The 21,886-nt window shown below is 38.2% G+C and overlaps 2 protein-coding genes across 2 annotated transcripts in view; one reads left to right on the top strand and one right to left on the bottom strand.

Moving 5' to 3' along the window:
- ddx11 (DEAD/H-box helicase 11) overlaps nucleotides 1–1,452 on the bottom strand; it is a 42,694-nt gene extending 41,242 nt beyond the window's left edge. The window contains exons 1-2 of the mRNA XM_088923736.1: nucleotides 1,395–1,452; nucleotides 51–190 (exon numbers count right to left, since the gene is read on the bottom strand). Coding sequence (XP_088779862.1) covers nucleotides 51–179 — 129 coding nt within the window. The 5' untranslated portion in view covers nucleotides 180–190; nucleotides 1,395–1,452. The remainder of the gene's footprint in view (nucleotides 1–50; nucleotides 191–1,394) is intronic.
- A 714-nt stretch (nucleotides 1,453–2,166) lies between these two features.
- fkbp4 (FKBP prolyl isomerase 4) lies at nucleotides 2,167–18,328 on the top strand. The gene is made up of 10 exons (XM_088923411.1): nucleotides 2,167–2,594; nucleotides 6,229–6,373; nucleotides 7,845–7,987; nucleotides 9,796–9,916; nucleotides 11,792–11,948; nucleotides 12,780–12,870; nucleotides 13,294–13,377; nucleotides 13,621–13,806; nucleotides 14,258–14,497; nucleotides 15,765–18,328. The coding sequence occupies exons 1-10, from the start codon at nucleotides 2,502–2,504 to the stop codon at nucleotides 15,873–15,875; spliced, it is 1,371 nt and encodes a 456-aa protein (XP_088779537.1). The 5' UTR covers nucleotides 2,167–2,501; the 3' UTR covers nucleotides 15,876–18,328.
- The last annotated feature ends 3,558 nt before the right edge of the window (nucleotides 18,329–21,886 follow it).

Raw genomic sequence — 21,886 nt, 5'->3', positions numbered from 1 at the left:
ATTCATTGAGCTGGATGGGGTAAAACATGGAAATAAGACAATTAACTCACTGTTCCAGTAGGGCTCTCAAAAATGCCAACCTTTCCTCCATCTAAGGCAGTGTACAAAGCCTCCATGAACTGCTTCTGGATGGAGTATGGTGGGTATGGAAATGGGAACTGTATAGGTCCATCTGCCATCTTGAAGCAGACTGTGTTAAGAAAGAGAAGTAGCACAGAAAAAACACCTGTTTTCTATACCATAAGGCACAACATAAATCATACTTTATTCTGTCCTCCTTCCCATACAAGGAAGCAAAGGGTTTACACATTTTGAGTACAAGTGTACAAGAGTACCTCATACTGCTCTAGTAGAACTGCACACAATGACACAGACTCCCAAGAGGTGCTCCACTAAGTAGAGGAGTCAGTCTAGGACTGTACAGATATCATCGGGGTTCTTGTCTCATGACTGTCAAGATTTACACAGGTACTGTGTGCTAGGCCACCACTTCCAGAGCAATCAGCCCTGTTGGATAATTACCCCTGGCACAGACACAAGTTCCTCCTGGAGAGCCTTCTTGTATTTTCTCTCAAGGGTTAAACATCCTCCACTGAACACGATAACCAGCTGATGCCCAAAACCCAACTCACACCACCATAGACTTTAATGTGTTCTAGAGATGATCTAAGAGTTCAGTCCTACTGCACTGCCACAGTACAGTGAAACCTAAGACAACAAAGTTTTCCAGAAAACATTTGAAAAAAAATGTCCCTATGCTTCCAGTTTCCCTAAACAAATGCAGCCTCAATGTTATCATAAAATTGTAAACATGGTTATAATGATAAAAAACTAAAGATCCATAGTAATTACTGCGTAGAAAACTATAACAAAACTCGCAAGCAACCCAAAGTATAAAATAAAAATTAAAGTATAATACCGCATAGGCCTTACGTATAATCGCCTATACTGGTAGTAAAAGAAGATAAAAAAAAAATAAGATGAGAACAGTCATCGGAGGAATGGATGCCTTAAAGTTCGGTCTAATTCTGAACCGGATCAACGACCAGCCAATCACCGCTCGTGTGACGTCAAGATCGTCCAATCACTGACTGCAGGTCAGACATCAATGGCAAGATATTACATTTAAACAAGCACCTTAAGTGTTTTAAAATTAAACCCATTGTTTTACATTGATTTAACAGGAAATTATTAGTTCCCTGTTAGACGGAGCTATCAAGAAAAGTAAAGTAATTGGCCGTTAGTCTCTTACGGGTAAGCAAACCCAATTATCAAATATATAAACATGCACAAAATCCACCGCGAAGATTGACCATTTCAGCACACAGCAATACACGGACATAAATATACTCAGCTACTTGTAAACGCGAGGAATAATCTGTTGAAATATTCACCGAGTAGTGTGCAGTACGATAGCCGCTGTTCTTGCTGCAGGGCTCAAGCTGTTGCAAAGAGCGCGCCAAGTGCTGGGGTAAAATTAGCCAATCACAGACACCCCAGCGATGAACGGAAGGGCTCGGATTACAGCCGGGTTATGCAAAAAAGTGTTAGCCATTACCCCAAACAATTTAACATATCAATGATATATTCAAAGCATTCATTGAAATCGTTTTCTCATCTCTCAGTACATATAAATAATGCCCTGTGTTGTTACACATACAAAAAATGTATGTGTAATATATATCGTTTTCCTTCTTTTCCAATATGAACCATTTAACGAAAAGGGGGTGTCTACAAAGTTTTAGATCAAGCATATGAAGTAAATACTTTAAAAACATACCTATTAACTGCTTAGAATAATGTTTCGATTACTTTCAGTGCAACAACCGTTGCAAATTTGTAAGCTTGATGATATTTTCAGAACAGGAACACGATTTACTTTCATTTCTTTTCCTAAAACTCATCCATTAATTGTCAGCCTGGTGAAACAGCCCTCGCTACTGAAATAAACATGCGTTTAACCGTTTAAACATTTAAACATGGTGTATATTCATACTCCCCCGCAGGACGTTCAAACCATGAGAAAAGTTTCTGAATTTGCCTAAGCTGCTAATGCACAAGAAGGTTTGCGTTTTTTTCGCGTGTGGAGATATTGGAAGCGACCCCTGGCGCAGCCTACAGTTCAGCCCGGCGCGGCTCTGGAAAGTTCTGTGCCCGTCCTCCTTCGTGGAGCTTGATAGACTGCGCTCGACTGGCAGCCCTGCAGTACGAAGCACGCTGTGCCTAGTTCGCAGACGCCTCTGATGCGGACTTTTCAGAACACTGGGATTGCTCTCTGATAAGAGATTCTCAGTCTGTCGCGATTTTAAATATATAGTTTATATTTTGTAACAATAAGCTATTGCTTTGTGTGGATCGATTCCGACACAGGAACAAGCGGCAGGTTTATATCGGAAGCATTTAAAATTAAGATTTAAAGAGAAAGGGGGGTCTGGCGATATCTCCATTCTAGCTACTGAGATCTGAGATTCGGTTAGAATTGCCGTTACAGATCAGACGAAATGACTGCAGAAGAAGTAAACGCCGAAGGACAGCAAACGACCCAGATGGAGGGGGAAGACATTACCCCGAAAAAAGATGGAGGAGTTTTAAAGGTAAATAATCTGAATGTATAAAGTGCACGTAGTAGTAGGAAGAGTGGTTAATAGCTATTATAGAGCTGACTCGTTTCTAATAACGTCTTAATAAATGCACTTAGTCACCCTGCTGCTAGAAACTCGGGTTTTCTGTGAACTTGTAAGCCTTTGATTTTCCATAACGTTTTGCATAACCCTATGGATTTATCTTCATTTGCTCTGTAGTTGGCCCAGTGATTTTTACGTATTTATCCAGACCTTAATAATCGATTCCTAAATACCAAATTGATTACCGTAATACTTGGTAAAAAAAAAAAATGAATGGGTATGTGGCTAGTCTGTATGTAAAGGGACGGATTTTTACTCTGACATTGCAACGTTGAAGAGCTATAAAACCAGTCGTAAATGTTGCATTAATATTATTAAATGATATCTTGGGGGTTGCAAGGGCAAGTGAAAATTTAGAATGTCCTTATATTCCATGTCTCTTCGTTGAGTTGATATTTTGAAATGTTCTGCAACTTTTCTCAGTGCAACCAAACCAGAATTTACTTTCTCAGCAACTACAGGTATTAAGACTTAAATGTCGGAAAGCGAGTAAATGTCACCAACTTCCAAACTGCAGAAAGTACATTGCCCTGAAAAAGTATTTGCGCAGTCACCTTTTTAAATCGTTCTGCAGTCGAATTGTAGCATCTTACTATGTGTTCCAGCAGTGCCTTCCCCGTTTTTAGACGAATTTAGTTTCATTGGCTTTGAAATTTGGGAATTCATGACTTGCTGCCCTCTTTGTTGCTCCACTGCCTGCGAGTGTGGTGTTGGTGCGGCTGGAAGCTCCGAGGGTTTTCTAGAACGCTGGAACCCCCACGTGCAGGCTCTCTTCACGCCCAGAGCAAGATCGCTTCCGTGTCAGTGTTCAGAACTGAGTTCACAATGTCGTGTGTTGACGGGTTTCCTATTGACAAGTAGTAATATTAAAAAAAAACGTCTGCATACCAAATAAATCTAGAATTTCAATCCATTTCAATTTCTGGATTGTTGGCTGTGAAGTTGACACCTCAACTTGCCAAACCTGAATTCCATATGACACATCCGTTACATTTTAATTTTAAGAAGGTGATAAAAGACCTCTTCCTTATTAAAGCGTTGTCTTAATCTATTATCCAGAATTGGAAGATTAATCTTAAAATTCATCTGTTTAACTGGTAATCCACCAGCTACATTTTTGAAAGAAGGCAGATACCTTTTTAAAGATGATAAGTGGAATCAATCAAACCACACAGAAAACAGTTTGTGCATCTGTTGAAGATTTTAAACATACTATATTAAAATTCTATACAACATTGAAAACACATGATTAGTTTGAGACTTTAAACGGAGAATTAGGCCTGTTGATTATCTATTAAGTTAATCATGAACATTTATGCTATTTTGTTAATCTTGGACAGTTTGAACTACTGTTTTTCAATGCTTACATATAGATTTACTTACTGTCAGATTATTCCTAATGTACATGATTGGATGTTTTCATTATCTTTCAATGTAAAAATTAGCATGAACATAATAAGAGAACAAATGTGTTGGAATTGCTTACGTTTTATTAACATTTGCCATATATGAGCAGTATTATTTATTTGTGTTCTTTTTGATTCTTAGGTGATAATAATGAGATGACTGTACAACACAGCATAGCATGTCCCTTTGTGTTTATTTTGTTTAAAGTTACCCATTCCAGCTCTGAATATACGCACATAGGATGTGTGACATTGACATTTGTGATCACCGTGGTCACTCCTAGACCAGAGTTTTGGGCAACCTTTGAGACTACCAGGTCTCATATTGTGAAATAAGGCTATTGCAGTTGCACTTGTCCTTCCACCAGCCTCAGGAGAGTGGCTGACCCTTTAGCATAGTGCGTGTTTCACACTTTGTCTGCTTCTCAGAGGAGCCCAAAATCGCATGTAAGGTCTGTCCACGCGGTAGTACGTGTCTTAAGAGTGTGCATGCTGTTACCATTCGTTTCTTGTGCTTTGCAGGCCAGCAGCGTGAGTTGGAGGGTTAGCTATCGATTTAAGATTTTGTAGAAACTGATAGTTCTTCAGTCTCATGATTGCCCGGCAAGTCAGTGGTGCTGCTGTTAGCGTCAAAGCTAATTTACCTCTGGCTGGTTTTGACTTCTTCCAGTCCTGGTTTCCTGGTGGTGCTTGTCCTCATATGCATTATTAATTGGGAAATCCCAGTGACAACTGACTGGCTTCTGCACTAAAAAGTTCAGATTCTGTACTGTAGGGCCCTGCTGCTCTGAGTGAAGGTCCTTACCAGTAGATCCACTCAGTAGCTCCTTCTCCATGTCCTGTTGCAGTGGAAGAAATTGACACATCCACGTTTTAGACAAATCAAATGAAAAAATACAGTAGTGTCAGCTTTTAATAGCACATAAATGATGAGGAGATACTTATACTTCCTGTCTGTGGAAAGTGCTACCTTTCAGATGGTTATTTCCAAACTTTTTGGATTCAGGTCAGCACACTGCAGATGAAGAGAACCATGCAGTTTTTGATGTTGGAATTAAACAAGGTCATCATTCTCGTCAGATGAATTTTTCATGCTTTTTTTAAGTGAAGGTTTTAGGTCTGCTTAAACTTAGATTAGGACCATGGGGAATTATTCAAATCTATTCAAAGCTACCTGTGTAGCTTAAGAGCCTCAGTTGATTATTCCTCACACTGTCTTTAGTCACCTAACATAGAAATAAAGAAATGCCCTATTCCTTTATAATGTCAGTCTTGGATCATACCCCATGGCAAAAACAGGGTTATATAATGTATGTAAGTACAACATATGTGAAACTCCAGTTTTTGAATTTGTGGAATATATGTTCTGGTTAGTTGGAATGTGTTTAATGGTCTGAGTAAGAACTGCATCATTATTTTTCCTTTGGAAACTGCAACTAATTACCATTCATATGTGTCAGTCCTTGAAAAAAAATCCTATTGAAGGGCAAAAGCTGTTTCTGGTCCATAACAAATATCTCCATTGTCTAGTCATGTAGAGACTAGTCATGCAGTCACTGAGCGTTCAACAATTTTAATATATATTGTGCAGTAACCTATTTTTTTCATCTTTGAATATTTTTTTAATCGAAATAATTATAAGGCTTACTAAGGCTGATTTTGTTGTTCGGACTGCAAACTGCTGCATATGTTTTTGCAGTGTTTGCAGTAATATGTTTTTATCTTTGAACAGTTAGTATTCCTACAGGAAATGGCATATCCATTTTCTGGCGTGTGGCACAAGTAACGTGCTGGTCACTGTCAGCATCTTTTGGGACGATAGTATTTTGATATTTATAAGTAGTTAAATTTCAGTGTGAATTTAAGTTTACATCGATAATACACCTTTGCTGGGATAAATCTGCTGCTGGAAAAATAAATGTTGGGAAATTTGCAGAGTAGTAAGTATCCCTACAGGCTGAATCACAGCTCTATACAACATAGATTGGATGTTTTCATTATTCCCTTTGTTGGGCAGAAGTTATTAGGTGAATGGTAAAAATGAAAATTGAAACACAGATAAAATTAAAGAACAATGTATATGATGATACCTCATGTAATGCTGTTTCTACTTTTCTTCTTCTCACATGTCTTAACAGTCAATTAAGAAGGAGGGGACAGGCGATGAGAATCCTATGATTGGAGATAAAGTGTTTGTACACTATGTGGGCACATTGCTGGATGGCACCAAGTTTGATTCCAGTCGCGATCGGAGTGAAAAATTCTCTTTTGATCTGGGGAAAGGTAAAATCTTTGTTTTGTTATGATAGTGTTTTCCTACAAGTAGAGTTTCTTTTTTTTTTAATTGGAATAGATTTAGCCATGATGCGCTTTTGGTTATTGTTGTCCGAGTTCTTGTAATAGGGGAGAAAAAGAGGACCAGGAGAGGAATCGTCCACAGCAGCAAGATTGTCTTTCAGCTTTGTAGCCAACCATTTTGTTGCTTTCCGACACCACACTTACTGCAATGTCATTACACTTCATTTATTTTCCCAGATAAGGAAATGTGCTTTGCAGGCAGGTAAATGGCATAACGCAATAAATAATTCATTTAACTCAAGATGAGCCCATTAACAAATAAGAAACATACAGACGATGAGAACAATACGTTAGAAACTTTAAGCAATCTTCGCAATTTAGAAAAACAAAATAAGTTGATTCATCGGTGTATTGAAGCAGTAAATTGTGGGGTCAGTCATATATCAGGGTTACACTAAATGGGACAAACACCCCATTGAACAACTGCACAAGTACTGTAAAAACTCTGTGTGTGATGAAATACGCCAAACAGTGCATGTATGAATTGGTGACTAGAAAACAGTGACTAGAACTCCTACAAAGGCCCAGCTGAGCCATGAACTGAGCCCAGGGAAGAGCCCCTCTGACAGCTGGTCCTCAAGCTCACTGACTCCAACCAACCTCAGGACAGCCCAACTAAAATATCACAAATCAAAGTCAACCAAATCACAGCACAAGCCAAACAACACTGCCTTATCCACTGGGAAATACAAACACAACACAAGCTACAATGCTACAGGAGCCCAGAAAGAAAATACACACTAGCTGAGTATCTAACCAGAGTAAGAGACTGCAAAGAGAAACAGACCCTGAGCGACCATAGCCTGGCAAAAGAAACTGGCTGCAAGTAGTCCTGGCTGCTGTGATCCCACTGCCAGCAAGCAGAAACAGGCAGAGATGCACTTTTCTGCTGCACTGTGAGAAATACTCAAGTATTAGACAATCATTCTTCCCTAAAAAATTCCAGAATTTTCACAATTGACAGAATCAAAATAACTCCCAATTCTATTGTGGGAGGGGGAGGATACTCAATAGAGCTGCAGCCCAGTGTGTAATCTATTGTCACAGTCTGAGGAACAGACAGTGAGCCTGTCTCATAATAATGTTTTACGTGATGTATGTAAATATCAAACAATATGTGACCCTGCATATAACTGCAGGAAAACATGCTTAAACAGTCTTTTTTAATACCAGAATAGTATTTTGTTTGTCCAAATAAGTGTACTGTCCTTACATTTGCAGACAACATGGGGGTAGAAAGACAAGCTGCATGCTTTGTAACCTTTCTACGTGTTCTTAATTGTCTCTCCCAAATGCCATTCATCCTCAATTAAGATTCTGTTTCATATAAAAGTATTTTATAGCTTGTGAAAATTGAATATTGTTTATAAGTTGCTTTAAAGTGTTGCTTTATCAGGTCAGGTGATTAAAGCCTGGGACATTGGCGTAGCGACCATGAAGATTGGGGAAGTATGCCAGCTCATTTGTAAGCCTGAGTACGCCTATGGATCTGCAGGCAGTCCACCTAAAATTCCACCAAATTCCACACTAGTGTTTGAGGTAAGGAGCCTAAACTCATAAAGTGTGTCCCTTCAATTTATTGTAACAATAACAACATTTTTACTAAACCTGACAAACGCTTCCACAAAAGCTGTGCGCCTTGATCCATTTCAGGCTGCAGTTTTGCTGGGTTTTGTATATAAGCCATCACTTGACACCATGTATTTCCAGTTTGTTTAATTTGCTCAGAGCTCAGTCTGACTAAAAAGAATACATATGTCTGTTCAGGACAATTTTTACAAGTGCCTGTGACTAGTTAATATACTTTAAAGGATCAAACTGCTATGAATTGGAATTCTGTATATTTTTTCCAGGTGCACTCTTTTGCTGGTTTTGTACTACAGTTGCTAACTGCATTGCCTTAAAAAAATATACTACATGCCAAACACATGAACAAATCATCCAGTGTTTCCCACATTATAGATAAAGCAATAAATGCCCAGGACATTTGCCATAATCCAGTAGTGCGTATGGAATGTCTCAACATGCTTTTGATCACTTACAAAAACACAGTTAGCCTTCATCTGAAATGTTACAATACTAATCGTAACAACAGTGATAGGACACATCACATAAAACGTAGAAATGGATGTCTTGGATGACTGAGGTGAATATACTGATTCTGCTTATTTTGTTGTACAGTATATTAGCTCCAATTTCCTCCCACAGTCCAAAGACATACTGATACAGCAGGTAAATTGGCTTCTAGAAAGTCTGGCCCTGGTGTGAGTGTGTGCTTGTTTGTGTCTTTATGTGCTCTGTGATGGAGTGGCATCTCATCCAGAGTGTATCCTGCCTTGTGCCCACTGCTTGCCAGGATAGGCTCCTTCTCCCCAAAGACCCTGTGTTGGATAAAGCAGTTAGAATGGATGCTTGGATATCAACTTTCTTAAAAGTACACCACTTAAATACAGTTGGAGCATGGAATTGTACGAAGCACCTTCATCTTAGTCAGTAGTGTTAGGTCCTACACACTCGGAAAGAAGACTGAAATAAAAAATGGTTGTGACAGCTAAGTAATTGCTAGGAAGCCAAGAGATCAGAATTCATCCATGTGGGCAGACATTTCTTGAAAGGATATTAAACCAGTGCTATTGAGGGATTACTACTGAAGTCGGAGAGTCTTTGAAAGCTCCTCTAAACTATTTAATTTTTATCAAATGAACTTTAGATGAAAGGCAGTCCTAGTAATACAAACTGTTGACAATTACAATGCACTTTGTGCAGTATGTTTTCAGAACGTCTGAGATATAAGAAATAAGAGTTCTCTTAACGCACCAGTGTTCAGTTACAGTTAAATGCATTATTATTCATTTTGTTTGCGGAGGCTTGGGGGCATTTTCATTCTCAGAAGACCAAGACTCATTCTCACCAGAATGCTTTTCTGCATCAGGATGAGTAATAGTAGCATTTTGTCCCTGCTATTCCCGCGAGATCTAAAAAAAAACCCTTACAAGCATTATCGTGATTTAATATTAATGCTTCATGCATACCATTTTTTAGTTTTGCAACACTTGAATTAAGTTTTTCAACTCATTTCAATACAAGAACTCAATTACACCCAATACACATATGACTTCTGACAGGTTGCAGCCATGCTTTTAGAAAATGCATGAGATCAAAAATAAGATTTTGAGAGGCATTCAGAATGTCGCCAACGTGTGTTGATCTTGGCCACAAAACTCGGATATTGCAACATTGAAAGAAAAATGTGTAATATTTGTTAAGAAATTTATGAATGTGTTGTGCTGTCGTGCTTGGAAATTCTTCGATTATTTTGACGTCCTACCTGCTACCTTCCTTTTCAGATTGAGCTGTTTGAGTTCCGGGGAGAGGACCTGACTGACGATGAGGATGGGGGCATTATTCGCAGGATTGCAACTAAGGGGGAAGGATATTCCAAAGCAAACGAAGGAGCTACAGCTGAAGGTTACAGCTTTAAAATGCTTTTAAAGTACAATGTTTTTAGATTTTTAAGGCTACATAAAAAAAGATTCAGAGATAAATATGATAAGCAGATATTTTAGAATGCTTTATAAAGGTCTCCCATTAGCTCCTCCCCTCAACAGAGTCGGCTTCATTCGTGGGTTTCTGGTTCTTAGGCCTGAAAGTGTGGAATATCTAAAACAAATATATAAGTGTTAAATGGGGAAAGCAGGATGTATTTTTTCTCGAGAACAATAAGATCTTTATGAATTCATGCTGAAGCTTTATGCTATATCTGGCGTTTTGATGTTTTTTTTCAGATGTGTTTTACTTTAATTGTGTTTTAGCCTTAATTGCCTTAAAAATGTTTCCTATACATGAAATGTGTTTAATTATAAATGTCTTGTGTTGGTGATTGCCGAATAGGGACACAAACACTAATACTTGCCTTTGTATACATTCAAAAATAGTGAAGGGTTAGTTAGAGGTGCTGCTGAATCTCTTAATAATTTTTGGTCCTACACTGCACAGCTGGTTTTTGCTGATGCAGTGTGTGTTCTTGACTAGCATTGTCTTGATTAACAGCGTTTATCAAGATTACTCGTTGTGGTTCAAGGGTATGCACCTCAGCTAGGTGCAAACAGGAGGGAACATGACTGTGTAGATCAGGGATTCTTTCACTGTTGTGGAATACTCAGTGGCAACAACAGATGTTACACATCAGCAGCCATTGATCTTCTGATAGTACAATAACACAATGTATGCATAGGATAAAAAAGTGAGAAATGAAAATGCACAATAGAATTGAATCAACAAGATTAAAATGCATTCTTACTTTTTTAATAGCTAGACTACATTATAAAAATACATTATATTGTGGTGTGGTGGATAGCACTGCTACCTCACAGTCCAAGTCCTGGCCTCGGTTCTGGACTGGGGTGCTTTCTGTGCAGAGTTTGCATGTGGGTTATTCTGGTGTGGCTTATAAATTATCCCTGCCTGCATATGTATGTGTCTGTAACCAGCATCCAACACCCATCCAGGGTGTGGCCCTGCCTTGCATCCTGTGTGTTTTTGGGATAGGCTTTGGGTCACCATCACCGCAGCCTTCATAACTTTTATTAATAACTGTAATAGAAGATAAAACATTTCAAGTAGAAGCAGGACAATTCAATGGAGTGAAAGCCACAATCACCCTTAAGTTTTTTCTACTTGTACTATCCACAAAGGGGCGGAGCAGTGGCTCTGTGGCTAAGGATCTGCGCCTGTGGCTGGAAGGTTGCCGGTTCAAATCCCGCGGCCGGCACAGGAATCCTACTCCGTTTGGCCCCTGAGCAAGGCCCTTAACCCCAACTGCTCCAGGGGCGCCGTTCAATGGCAGACCCTGTGCTCTGACCCCAGACTCTCTCCCTGTCTGTGTGTCTGGGTCTCATGGAGAGCAAGCTGGGATATGCGAAAAGATAATTCCTAATGCAAGAAATTGTAAAGGGTTAATAAAGTGATGTTAAAGGTGATAAAGCATGAAACTCATTTTTTTGTGATTAAGACAATGTTTTCTGTGGAGACCGCATTGTGTGCAGTCTTACTTATTTTCTCATATTTGGCAAAAAGCTGTATGCATCTGTAAGCATGCCCACTTGTTCTTTCCTACATATCATAACAAACCTGTATATATTATAGCAGACCTAGGAAATTCCATGTGATAATTTTCTTGTTAATTATCATTGTGGTGGTAAAAATGGGTTTCACTCATTCTTTACTTAATATTATGCAAGTAAACTTTCTTAAATTAGTATTTAATTGTTTACAAACATTTTTGAATCAAAGATTAAAAAAAATCAGACACTTCCCTAATTTCAGTGTCCTTTGTCTTTGCAGTGAGTTTGGAAGGTACTTTTGAAGGCCGTGTGTTTGACCAGAGAGAGCTAAAGTTTGAGATTGGTGATGGTGAAAGTCTGGGCATCCCTCCTGGGGTAGAGAAAGCTCTACAGTCAATGGAGAAAGGGGAAGAATCCCTTATCACTCTCTCCCCAAAGTAAGAACCTTCATATAAGTGATACTAATTTCATATCCATAATTTCCAAATACTTTGATATGACAGGCATTTAGAAATCTAAAAAGGCATTAAGACAGCATGTTAGCAATTAAGGATAAAGTTTTCTATAAGTGAAAGATTACTTGAATGGTTATGAAAAGTAAAGAAATGACACCTTCAGAGTGTTCTGTTTTTTGCTTTGCTTCAGCACTATTTGTCATCTCGCATCCAGGGTGAAAAGTTTGAATGACAACAACAGGTTCTGTTTACACATTACTGTTCTTCGCATCTTACCTGCGTACCTCGTTTATTATAATAATAATAATAATAATAATAATTGCTTACACTTACATAGAGATTTTCTGGACACTCCACTCAAAGCACTTTACAGGTAATGGGGACTCCCCACCACCACCACCAATGTGCAGCATCCACCTGGATGATGCGACAGCAGCCATAGTGCGCCAGAACGCTCACCACACATCAGCTATCAGTGGGGATGAGAACAGATTGATGAAGCCAGTTCATAGATGGGGATTATTAGGAGGCCATGATTGGTAAGGGCCAATGGGAAATTTGGCCAGGACGCTGGGGTTACACCCCTACTCTTTTCAAGAAACGCCCTGGGATTTTTAATGACCACAGAGAGTCAGGACCTTGATTTTACGTCTCATCTGAAGGACGGTGCCCGTTTACAGTATAGTCCCTGTCACTATACTGGGGCATAAGGACATGGACCGCAGGGTGAGCACCCCCTGCTGGCCCTACTAACACCTCTTCCAGCAGCAACCTATTACTACTGTTATTACTAGTTTTCTTTCTTGTTTCTAGATATGGGTTTGGGACGGCAGGAAACTCTCAGTTCAACATTCCTCCCAATGCAGTGCTTCATTACAAAATAAAGTTGATCAGCTTTGAGAAGGTAGGTGGAAATGGGTTTCTCAAGATTGCTGTAGAGAAGTTGTTCTTGTTTCTTTTGGCAGTCAGAACTTTATGAAAATGGAAGTTTGTTTAAAGGTAAACTGAAAAAGCTTCTTTGGTGATTTTCTGTTATGTTTGTGAAAAAGATATTTCATAGATAGTGTCCAACACAGGTATGTTTTTATTTAATATGCATTTAGTTAGATATGTGGAGCAAACAATCACCAATATTAATTTGTTGCCCACTAAGTGATTTAATATAGAAATGAAATCCAGCACCAGCAAGAGATCTTAAACTAATCATGAAATGTTTATTCTGCTTTTGTGAAATGTATAATACTCCTCAAGGCTTATGACCTACTGCAGAAGAAAACTAAAACATCTGTTACAGCTTGTTTTGTTCTAAAAGGGATTTTCTTTCCAGGCCAAAGAATCATGGGAGATGAATACAGATGAAAAGCTAGAGCAGAGTGTCATTGTAAAGGAAAAGGGAACCCAGTATTTCAAAGTAAGTTATAATCCTGTTTGTTTATATTTTTTTGTTTTATTTGTTACGAAAACAAAACTGACTGGAAATATAGGCATTATTTATGCACCTTGACAGCACCACAAGCTTTTCATGTTTGGATGGTCTTGGTAAAGGAGGACCTGAATATGAGAAACTACATCCTTGAAGGAACGTCCTGCTTTTGTCTCCCAAAATAGTTTCTGTCAGAGGCCCCTCAGTGACAGTTGTGATGGTCTTTTGCAGGAAGGGAAGTACAAGCAGGCATCAGTACAGTACAAGAAGATTGTGTCATGGCTGGAGCATGAGTCTGGGCTGTCTGAAGAGGATGAGAACAAGGCCAAGGCCCTGCGCCTTGCTGCTCATCTCAACTTGGCCATGTGTTACCTCAAGGTGCAGGAGCACAGCCAAGCTGTGGAGAACTGCAACAAGGTATCCAGGGTCTTCCCCCTCTCTGACTGTTTCACTAGACTTCAGACTTGCTGAGTAAACATGGCTATTAGGTTTATATATATATATCTGGAGAGTGACAACTTCAATGACACTAACACCTCATAGAAGGTTGATTCATTACAGAAATACATAGGCTGGAGAAAGAAGACTCAAAATAGAATGTAAAGTGTTTGTTCCATAGAGTCAGAATCCCAGATACCTCCAAACTGGTGTGGTTTATTTTTTTAAAACATCTCGCATTAAATGTTTAAAAGCATGACATAGGGTGAACACTTTCAGAACTTTGCATAAAGAATAAAAATTCTATAGCTCATAACTAACATAGAAACACTACAAGTAAAGAGGAAATATTGCATTTCCTGAATAATTGCTAGACACTACCACCACAAGGGGTTGTAGGTGTTGACATTTGTGTCTCCTGGTCTTGCAGGCCCTGGAGCTGGACAGCGGTAACGAGAAGGCTCTGTTTCGTCGTGGAGAAGCTCTCTTTGCCATGAAGGAATTTGAGCAGGCCCGGGATGACTTCCAAAAAGTTATTCAGCTCTATCCTAGCAACAAGGCCGCCAAGACGCAGGTGGTTGTCTGCCAGAGGCAAATCAAGGAGCAGCATGAGAAGGACAAGCGCCTCTATGCCAATATGTTCCAGAAATTCGCAGAGAGGGATGCCAAGGTTAGTTGCCAAGCTAAATGAAGCACCCAGACAGTTTCTTTGAGACGGTGAAGAAGCCAATATTTGTCTGGAGTACTACTAAATGTGGCAGATATACAGCATTTGTATGACTGAACATGACTATTATGTAAGTTTTCTGGGAACAGCATGAGGTTGTAAGTCAAAAGCATATGCATAACAAGGGCGCTACTCTGTGATATAAGATGTATAATTCTTCACTGATAGTTGCTTTATTGGCCCGTTTAGGAAATTTGCTTTGCAATTAGAATAATGATGTACACAATACATTATACATTTAACACAACATGAATCCATTAACAGATAAAAAAACATTTGTACATGCATAAGTATAAAGAACTAATCAGAAGCTTTAACCTCCTCAACCTCCTCCTCCTCACAGTCCAAAATATAAATTTGGTTAACAGTGAAATACCTAAGATACTTACACAAATTTAGTAGGTTAAGAGTCTTGGGAAAAGATAACTTAATTCTATTATATTTAAATCTACATAGTCTAAATAAATGCCCTGATGTAAGGAGCTCAAATTTACTGTGCAATGGGTGACTGTCAATATTAGCCTTCAGCACAATTTGTTTGCTGTGGATGTCAGCTAGCTGTAGCTGTGGAGCTTTCCTGGCTGCCTTCAATATCTTGCTCATTTTTATTACATGTATTCAAGTTACTAGACCATGTTACCACAGTGAATATTAAAACAGATTCAATAAAAGGTCTATAGAATAAGGTCATCATTGTACTGCACACATTAAAGGAGCAGAGCTTTCTCAGGAAGAACATGGGCTTTTCTTACATACAACATCCATATTTTCCTCACAGGTTAGCTTGTAATCAACAGTAGTTAAATGATATTTGTAACTGTTGACAAATTCAATTAATTGCTCCTCAATGACTTTTAGTTTTGCAAAAATGACTGGAACTGAAGTAGTTTTCTTTTGTATCAAGTTTGGATTGGTTAAAAAAGGATTAAACTGCTATTTCACTTAAGCCCCACAAGGGGGTAGCAAAGTTTAAGTGAAAATTGAAAACCTTAATCAGTATATAGTATTACATTAGACCTGTTGGCTTTGAGTCCCCATCACCAGACATATTTCTCAATTATCACTCACTCATTGCATTTAGGAAATCATCGTCTCTGTAGAGTATAGTTTGAATTATAAGGGTTGTAGATTTTTTCTCTTGTCACATTTTATCTTTGTCCTTTGGAAAATGTAAGGGATCTCTACTAATAGTGTTTATTCTCGTCTGCAGAAGGAAGCAGAAAAACTGAAGGACACGAAGAAGCAGGAGAACACAGAGGGCCAGAATGGAGATGAAATGGACATCGAACAAAATGAAACACAAGAGCAAACGGCAGCATAAATCAGCAGCCTTTTTGTGTTGTTTTTTTTTGTAGCTTGTGATTGTAGAAAGTTTTGTTTGTGCACAGAGGAGGGGAAATTTATGTCAATTATATTACCCTAAAGAGAAAAGAAAGTGATGCCCCCTCTTGCCCAGTTGTTATGTTTAATTTTTTTTATTATAATTGATTTCCATATGCTTTTGCTGGGTGATGCCTTTTTGCTTCTATAAATGCTACTCACTTTCAGCCCAACTGGATTGTTCCTCTGTTGTTTGAACATGCATCCTCTCCTTGGGAATGTGTAGTGACCTGAGAGCTGTGTCTTCGAGGGGCTCTGGGAATACTAGTGCTAGTAGGTGGAGCTGCTTTGATCTGTGCTTAAGGAGGAATTTTAGCTAAAAACCACGAATGTCTTGTCAGGCTTATTTAAGCAGTCTCTTTTTGGAGGTATGACATTTTCCATCCCGTAAACGTGAGATGTTTCTGTGATTGCTATGGGTCTACAGATTTGTGCTGCACATGGATCAACTATTGAAAAAATCAACTTGCTAGGTTCCTCTCTGGGCTTGTGAAATCTGGTATTGCTAAATCTCCCATAGAATTCAGTTGGTGAAGTAACTTTCCCCAGTATTTGGGGCTGCTGCATACTAGCTGTCTCACTGCACCCTGGAGTTTACTGCACACCGGTGATGGATGGAGTCCCCACCTATGTATAAAGTGCTTAAAGATCTTTTGAAACAAATGAAAGGTTTCATGGTTGGATCAGTTGTGTGGAATGGCAAAAATATATTTCTTGGATAAACACAAATTAAAATTAGAGGGGAGCACTATGATATTTCACTGCTCTTTAAAGTGTTCACTTTCTGAAATGTTTTGCAGTCCTATTGCCGCAGTCATCTTTTATGGGGACAGTAAGGGGGAGTCACAATACTACATTTTAAAAGTAATTATTTTCCATGTTAAGCATTGGCACCCTTTAAGTCAAATCATATCTTTCCCAGTTTTCCTGTGTTGTTGTTTAGACCACAGTCGTGGTGGTGATACCATTTACATTTAAGTACAGTATATGTTCTTCGTAGTAATGGGTTGCCGGGATTTCTAGGAAATTAAAGTACTTTGAGACACAGGCTGAAAATTTGTTTGCAGTCCTATAGACTTTCTTGTGGTGGGGAAAGAATAGTTGAATTGGAGGATCACAGTGGCTAATTTCAGACTTCACCATCAGGCGTTTGTTTTGCTTGAGCATAAAGTATACTTGTGTAAGCTGTTATTACTGGCAACTATAAAGTTGCTTTATAGTAAAGTAGTCAGTCTGGGAGGAAAGCTACAGTAGGTTACTAAGCAGAACTGGCATAATTTTCCCCATTGGCATGGATTACTTTTCTACTTCTGATTTTGTTTAATTGCTTTTAACTCCATTGATTTTTGATGAGCAGCACTATCCCAATTGTACAGTAGGTGCCTTTTGTCTGCTTTTCCTTTTGTAAAGTATATGAATTATCATTTTCTTTGTGCTTTCTTTCCCACCAAGAAAGGTTTCAATACTGTTTTTTTTTTGTAAAGTTTAGACAAGATTTCTTTGCAGCCTTCCTTCACAAAAGCAAGTTTGTTTCAGCTACCCCCTGTTGTCTCTACAGCTTTAACATCTGACAACTGTGAGGGTGTTAATGTGTTCATACAGTATCTCCACCCATCAGATATCTAGCAATTATAAAGGGCCTGTAAAGACCAATGTACTGTGTAGAGAGTTTTGCTGTTGCTTTGGGATGGGTGGGGGCAGCCCAGGGTTGTCACAGTAACATAATGAAAGACGAGGCCTTGTGGTAGAATATTAAAGTGGAGGTGCAATACCCACATGAGGTTAAGACATTGTAACATGCACCTGTTCCTTTGTAATCTTAATATTAAATTAGTGTCTCCCAGCAATAGCTTTAAAGATCTTGTTTCATGAGTTTATTATACACTAGGTTTGTTGGTTAACTACTAATTGTAAATGAAAACGGGTAATTTTCAGTGTGCAGATTTGTGTACAGTATTATGAAGATATCAGAGGAAATTCTTCTCTAGAACTGTATTTTCCATAAGTAAACACTACCACTTGTTACCACTTCATGTGGTTTAGATTTTCAGATAGTACTCTCTGATGTGCTGTTCATAATGACATAATTTCAGAGAAGGGTTTACCTTGCAAGGTTCTTCATGTAAAGTTACATTTAATTTAATACACAATGTTGCGGTTACTTTTCTTGCTGTTAGGATTTGCATGTCTCGTTGCAAAAAATCACATTTTAAAAGAAGATTTTCTCTGGCACCTTCCTAGCCTGTATCCTCTCAGAGCAGACGGGTGATGGTGAAGGGTAACAATTCCAAAATTCATTTTTGAAAATGTATTTATAAATAGGTTCTTTGAGGTGTATATCTGTATTTGAACTGATTTTTATTTTGTTTTTAATAAAATTAAGTAAAAATGTTATTTCCTGCTGGTCTGTTTATCTCACAATACAGCATTTCCAGACATTGTGTTGTCAGCCATATATCTTAAATAAAAAATAAAATGGTCTTACTGAAGAAACACAAATTTGTCATATCAAACTGATGTCATCTCTCTATTACTGGATGGAAGGCCCTATTATCATAACCTAGACCGGTGGGTTTTAGCAGCATAACAAATTCCCAGGGAAATAAATGGAAACCCATTTAGAACAGGAGGGGCTTAATTAAATAGTAGGAGGCCAGTGTCTGGAACAAGCTGTTCATCCTTGCTCAAGCTGATTGCTTAAGTGCCTTCAGAAAACAGCAGGATAAACTTCAGTTGCACGTCCTCTACATTTGCAAATGTTTATGTTCTTGTGGATTCTGTTTAGGGAAAGGATATTGTATTACTGTTTTTTCCTCCATCTCACCTTAAAAATGGTAGGCTAAACATTTTTAATTGGGAAAATATTAAAAAAATACATTTGCTACTTTTGTACAGTATATGCGAGAGGAAGGACATCGGTATACCACATGAATTGCCTTAGTCATCTGTGAGGGCTGATTAATAGTTTTAATGAGTTTCTGTCACCTGTAATCGTAATACTACACTAGCTATAAATGTACAGCTCCCATGTCAGCTTGACAACAAATCGCAGCCACTCAGCTCCACACCAAACTAAGGATTCCTTGCCCATCTTCTACTGCCCTGACTATCACATTATTAAAAATAGTTTCAGACATTGAGTGATTAGAGACACAAAAACATTTCAGTGACACAATACATTTCAATAACCGTTGCAGCCAGGTCTGCTTCATGAGCATTGCAATCTAGTCTATGGTAAGGAATTCTTACATTATTCTATCAAGACAAAAATAAAGTCGGAATAGATTAGCTCTTTAAAAATGTTTTCTACATGAAGCCACAGAAATGAATGCTTCATTTAAGGCTTCCAATCTATACAAACAATAGTCAACTCTATCACATGTCTCAATTTCATATACAATTTGTCAAATAAACCCGTCCATTCAGTTACTTAACAAGACAACTGAAGAGTACTTTGTAATATCTGTGACTCAGGGTCATACAGTATCTTTAGTATATAATTTCCTGCTTAAGATTTCAATTAACTAAAAATTGTCTCTTCTGGACATATATAACATTTTTTCAAGGTTTTGTAATTGATATATTAGATACTCGATTCATGATATAATAGCAACAGTAAATAACTTTTTCAACACCTGAAAGAACATTTTCTTCTCAAATATCTAAGGATTAGGAGCAATTGAGAGCAAACAGAGTTTGACACCCGTGACCTGAACACCTGTATTTACTTGGCACTTAAATATTCTTCTACGAAGCACTGTAAAAAGGCCTTTCAATTGTCACATCCTAAATTACTATCTTGATCCAAATTTATAGTATGTAGCTTGCTTTCAAGTATGCTCATTTTCTGCAGACATGCCGCTATTCATTCTGCTTTTCCCAAATGCTCTTTTTTCTATCCACTCCCCGTGGAGAGAAAGCATAGCACTTTCTACTGTTTCCTGCCAGGCAACAGGAACTTATAATTACATGAGAAACTATATCTGGCAGGGTCACGGCCCCTGCGTTTTGGGACTCTGGATCTCTGATAGAAACTGCCAAATCTAAATGGTAACATTGAAGGGAAGCTGACTTCTGAGTCAGGGATGACAAAATCAATTTACAGCTGGCTTCAATGACTCTCATTCTATGCCAACTTTCAGATATTAATCTAATAATTGCATTATTAGCACTTCTCTGCAGGCCTCCAAATATTGAAGAAGTAATTGTTGTTCTAATCAAAAGCACATTTTATGGTATCAACTTCATATGACCTTCACAAAATGTTAAATACCTTTAAGAGAGAAAATGATAAGATCAATGATGTTACCAAGGTATTTAGGTGTGTAAAGAGCATGAGAAATGCAATCTTAAGGCAGTGAAGTTTGAAAAATATATCTTCCGGCTTTTTGATTATCCATTATGTTTACAGTATATACTGTATAGACCATATTACCAATATATAACCATTATGGATAATATCAAAAGTTGTTATGTAGTATTATGCCCACTTTTTTTGTCTATGATGGCAGCACTACATGGATGACTGGCACAGCTGCACAAAGCAGTTAAATATCCATGCTCCATAGCAGCAAATTCCTCATGGTTCCGCATGTTTCACTACCCACTTTAATAGGTCCTCTGTGCCATTTCTATAATGGAGCTGATCAGAACAACTAACCTTGTCAGGTTTTGTGTTTCCAAATCAAAAGTTTCCATTCCTAGTATGCCAATATTTGAGTCAATACTTCGGATTATTATTGCTTCTAATTATATATAAACAAATCCCTGTATCAGGCAGTAAGCGGTAGCTTGTTATATCTGAGGATTGGTGCCATAGTATATATTCCTGCTTGATCCTGGTTGCATTGATTGCATTGACATGCACATAGGAGCATTTCACTACTTCCAGGTGGATGCTGCACATTGGTGGTGGTGGAGGGGAGTCCCCATTACCTGTAAAGCACTTTGAGTGGAGTGTCCAGAAAAGCACTATATAAGTGTAAGCCATAATAATTATTATTATTAATTCATGATGCACAACCTGAAATGGCCAAGTGCACAGTGGAAGAAGATTCATTCTCGAAAACAGAAAATTATAAATTTCTGTTGTGACTACTAGGTCAATAGAAATCCCATGGCACTTTTTTTAGAAAGTGTAGGGGTGTTACACCTGGTTTCCTGGCCTACCTTAAAGCTCCTCCATACTTCAATTGGTAGAGTGGTTTCTCACTTCTCTGTTTGATCCATTATGTAGTGGAGCAACTGCATATCACCCTGGGACTCTACAACAGTGGTGGTTAATGTAGGCCCACTTACTGTATATGTACATGTACTTATATGCACATTGGAATGTGTTGGTATTAAAAGAGCCATATTAAAATGAAGCAAATTACTATTATATTATGTGTTAAACATGTTATGGTCAAACCAATGGTTTTGGTGGGTCCCGTGAAATGACTAATGTTTATGGACCCTCCTCTGAACTTGAGCAAGCAAGAAGTGTTTATTTTAGCAGGAGTATTGTAGATAGAAGTAAATTAGAGGCGCTGTGTATTTTTCCAGGAGCTCTTGGAGAGCATTTTAAGTTTACTTTTCCTGGAAAATCTGAAGTTTCACCACCTCTTGATCACATAACAGTAGAAATTAAAATATGAACGACTCATTATCTGAAAGACAAGGGGTTCTTACAAAGTTAGGTGTCCTGTTAAAAAAAATAATTCCATGAAAGCTATAAACCATGAAGCAATAAAAATGTGATACATATGCACACGATACCATTCAGATCTTCTTCCATCACACTGCCTTCCTAAACACAGCTTCACGCAAATGTGTACTACATTATGTTGTTCTTAACACAGAGACAAAAAGCAGTATGAGAGCCAATACAGCACCCTCTAGAATGTGCTGTCCTTGTCCAGGGGAAAGTTATCCATAGTTCTGTTTGTATAAAAGTATAAAATTGCATTTTTA

The sequence above is a fragment of the Atractosteus spatula genome, chromosome 8, assembly GCF_055471065.1.
Source record: "Atractosteus spatula isolate fAtrSpa1 chromosome 8, fAtrSpa1.hap1, whole genome shotgun sequence".
Classification (NCBI taxonomy): Eukaryota; Metazoa; Chordata; class Actinopteri; order Semionotiformes; family Lepisosteidae; genus Atractosteus; species Atractosteus spatula.
This window is presented reverse-complemented; position numbering and strand designations above follow the sequence as displayed.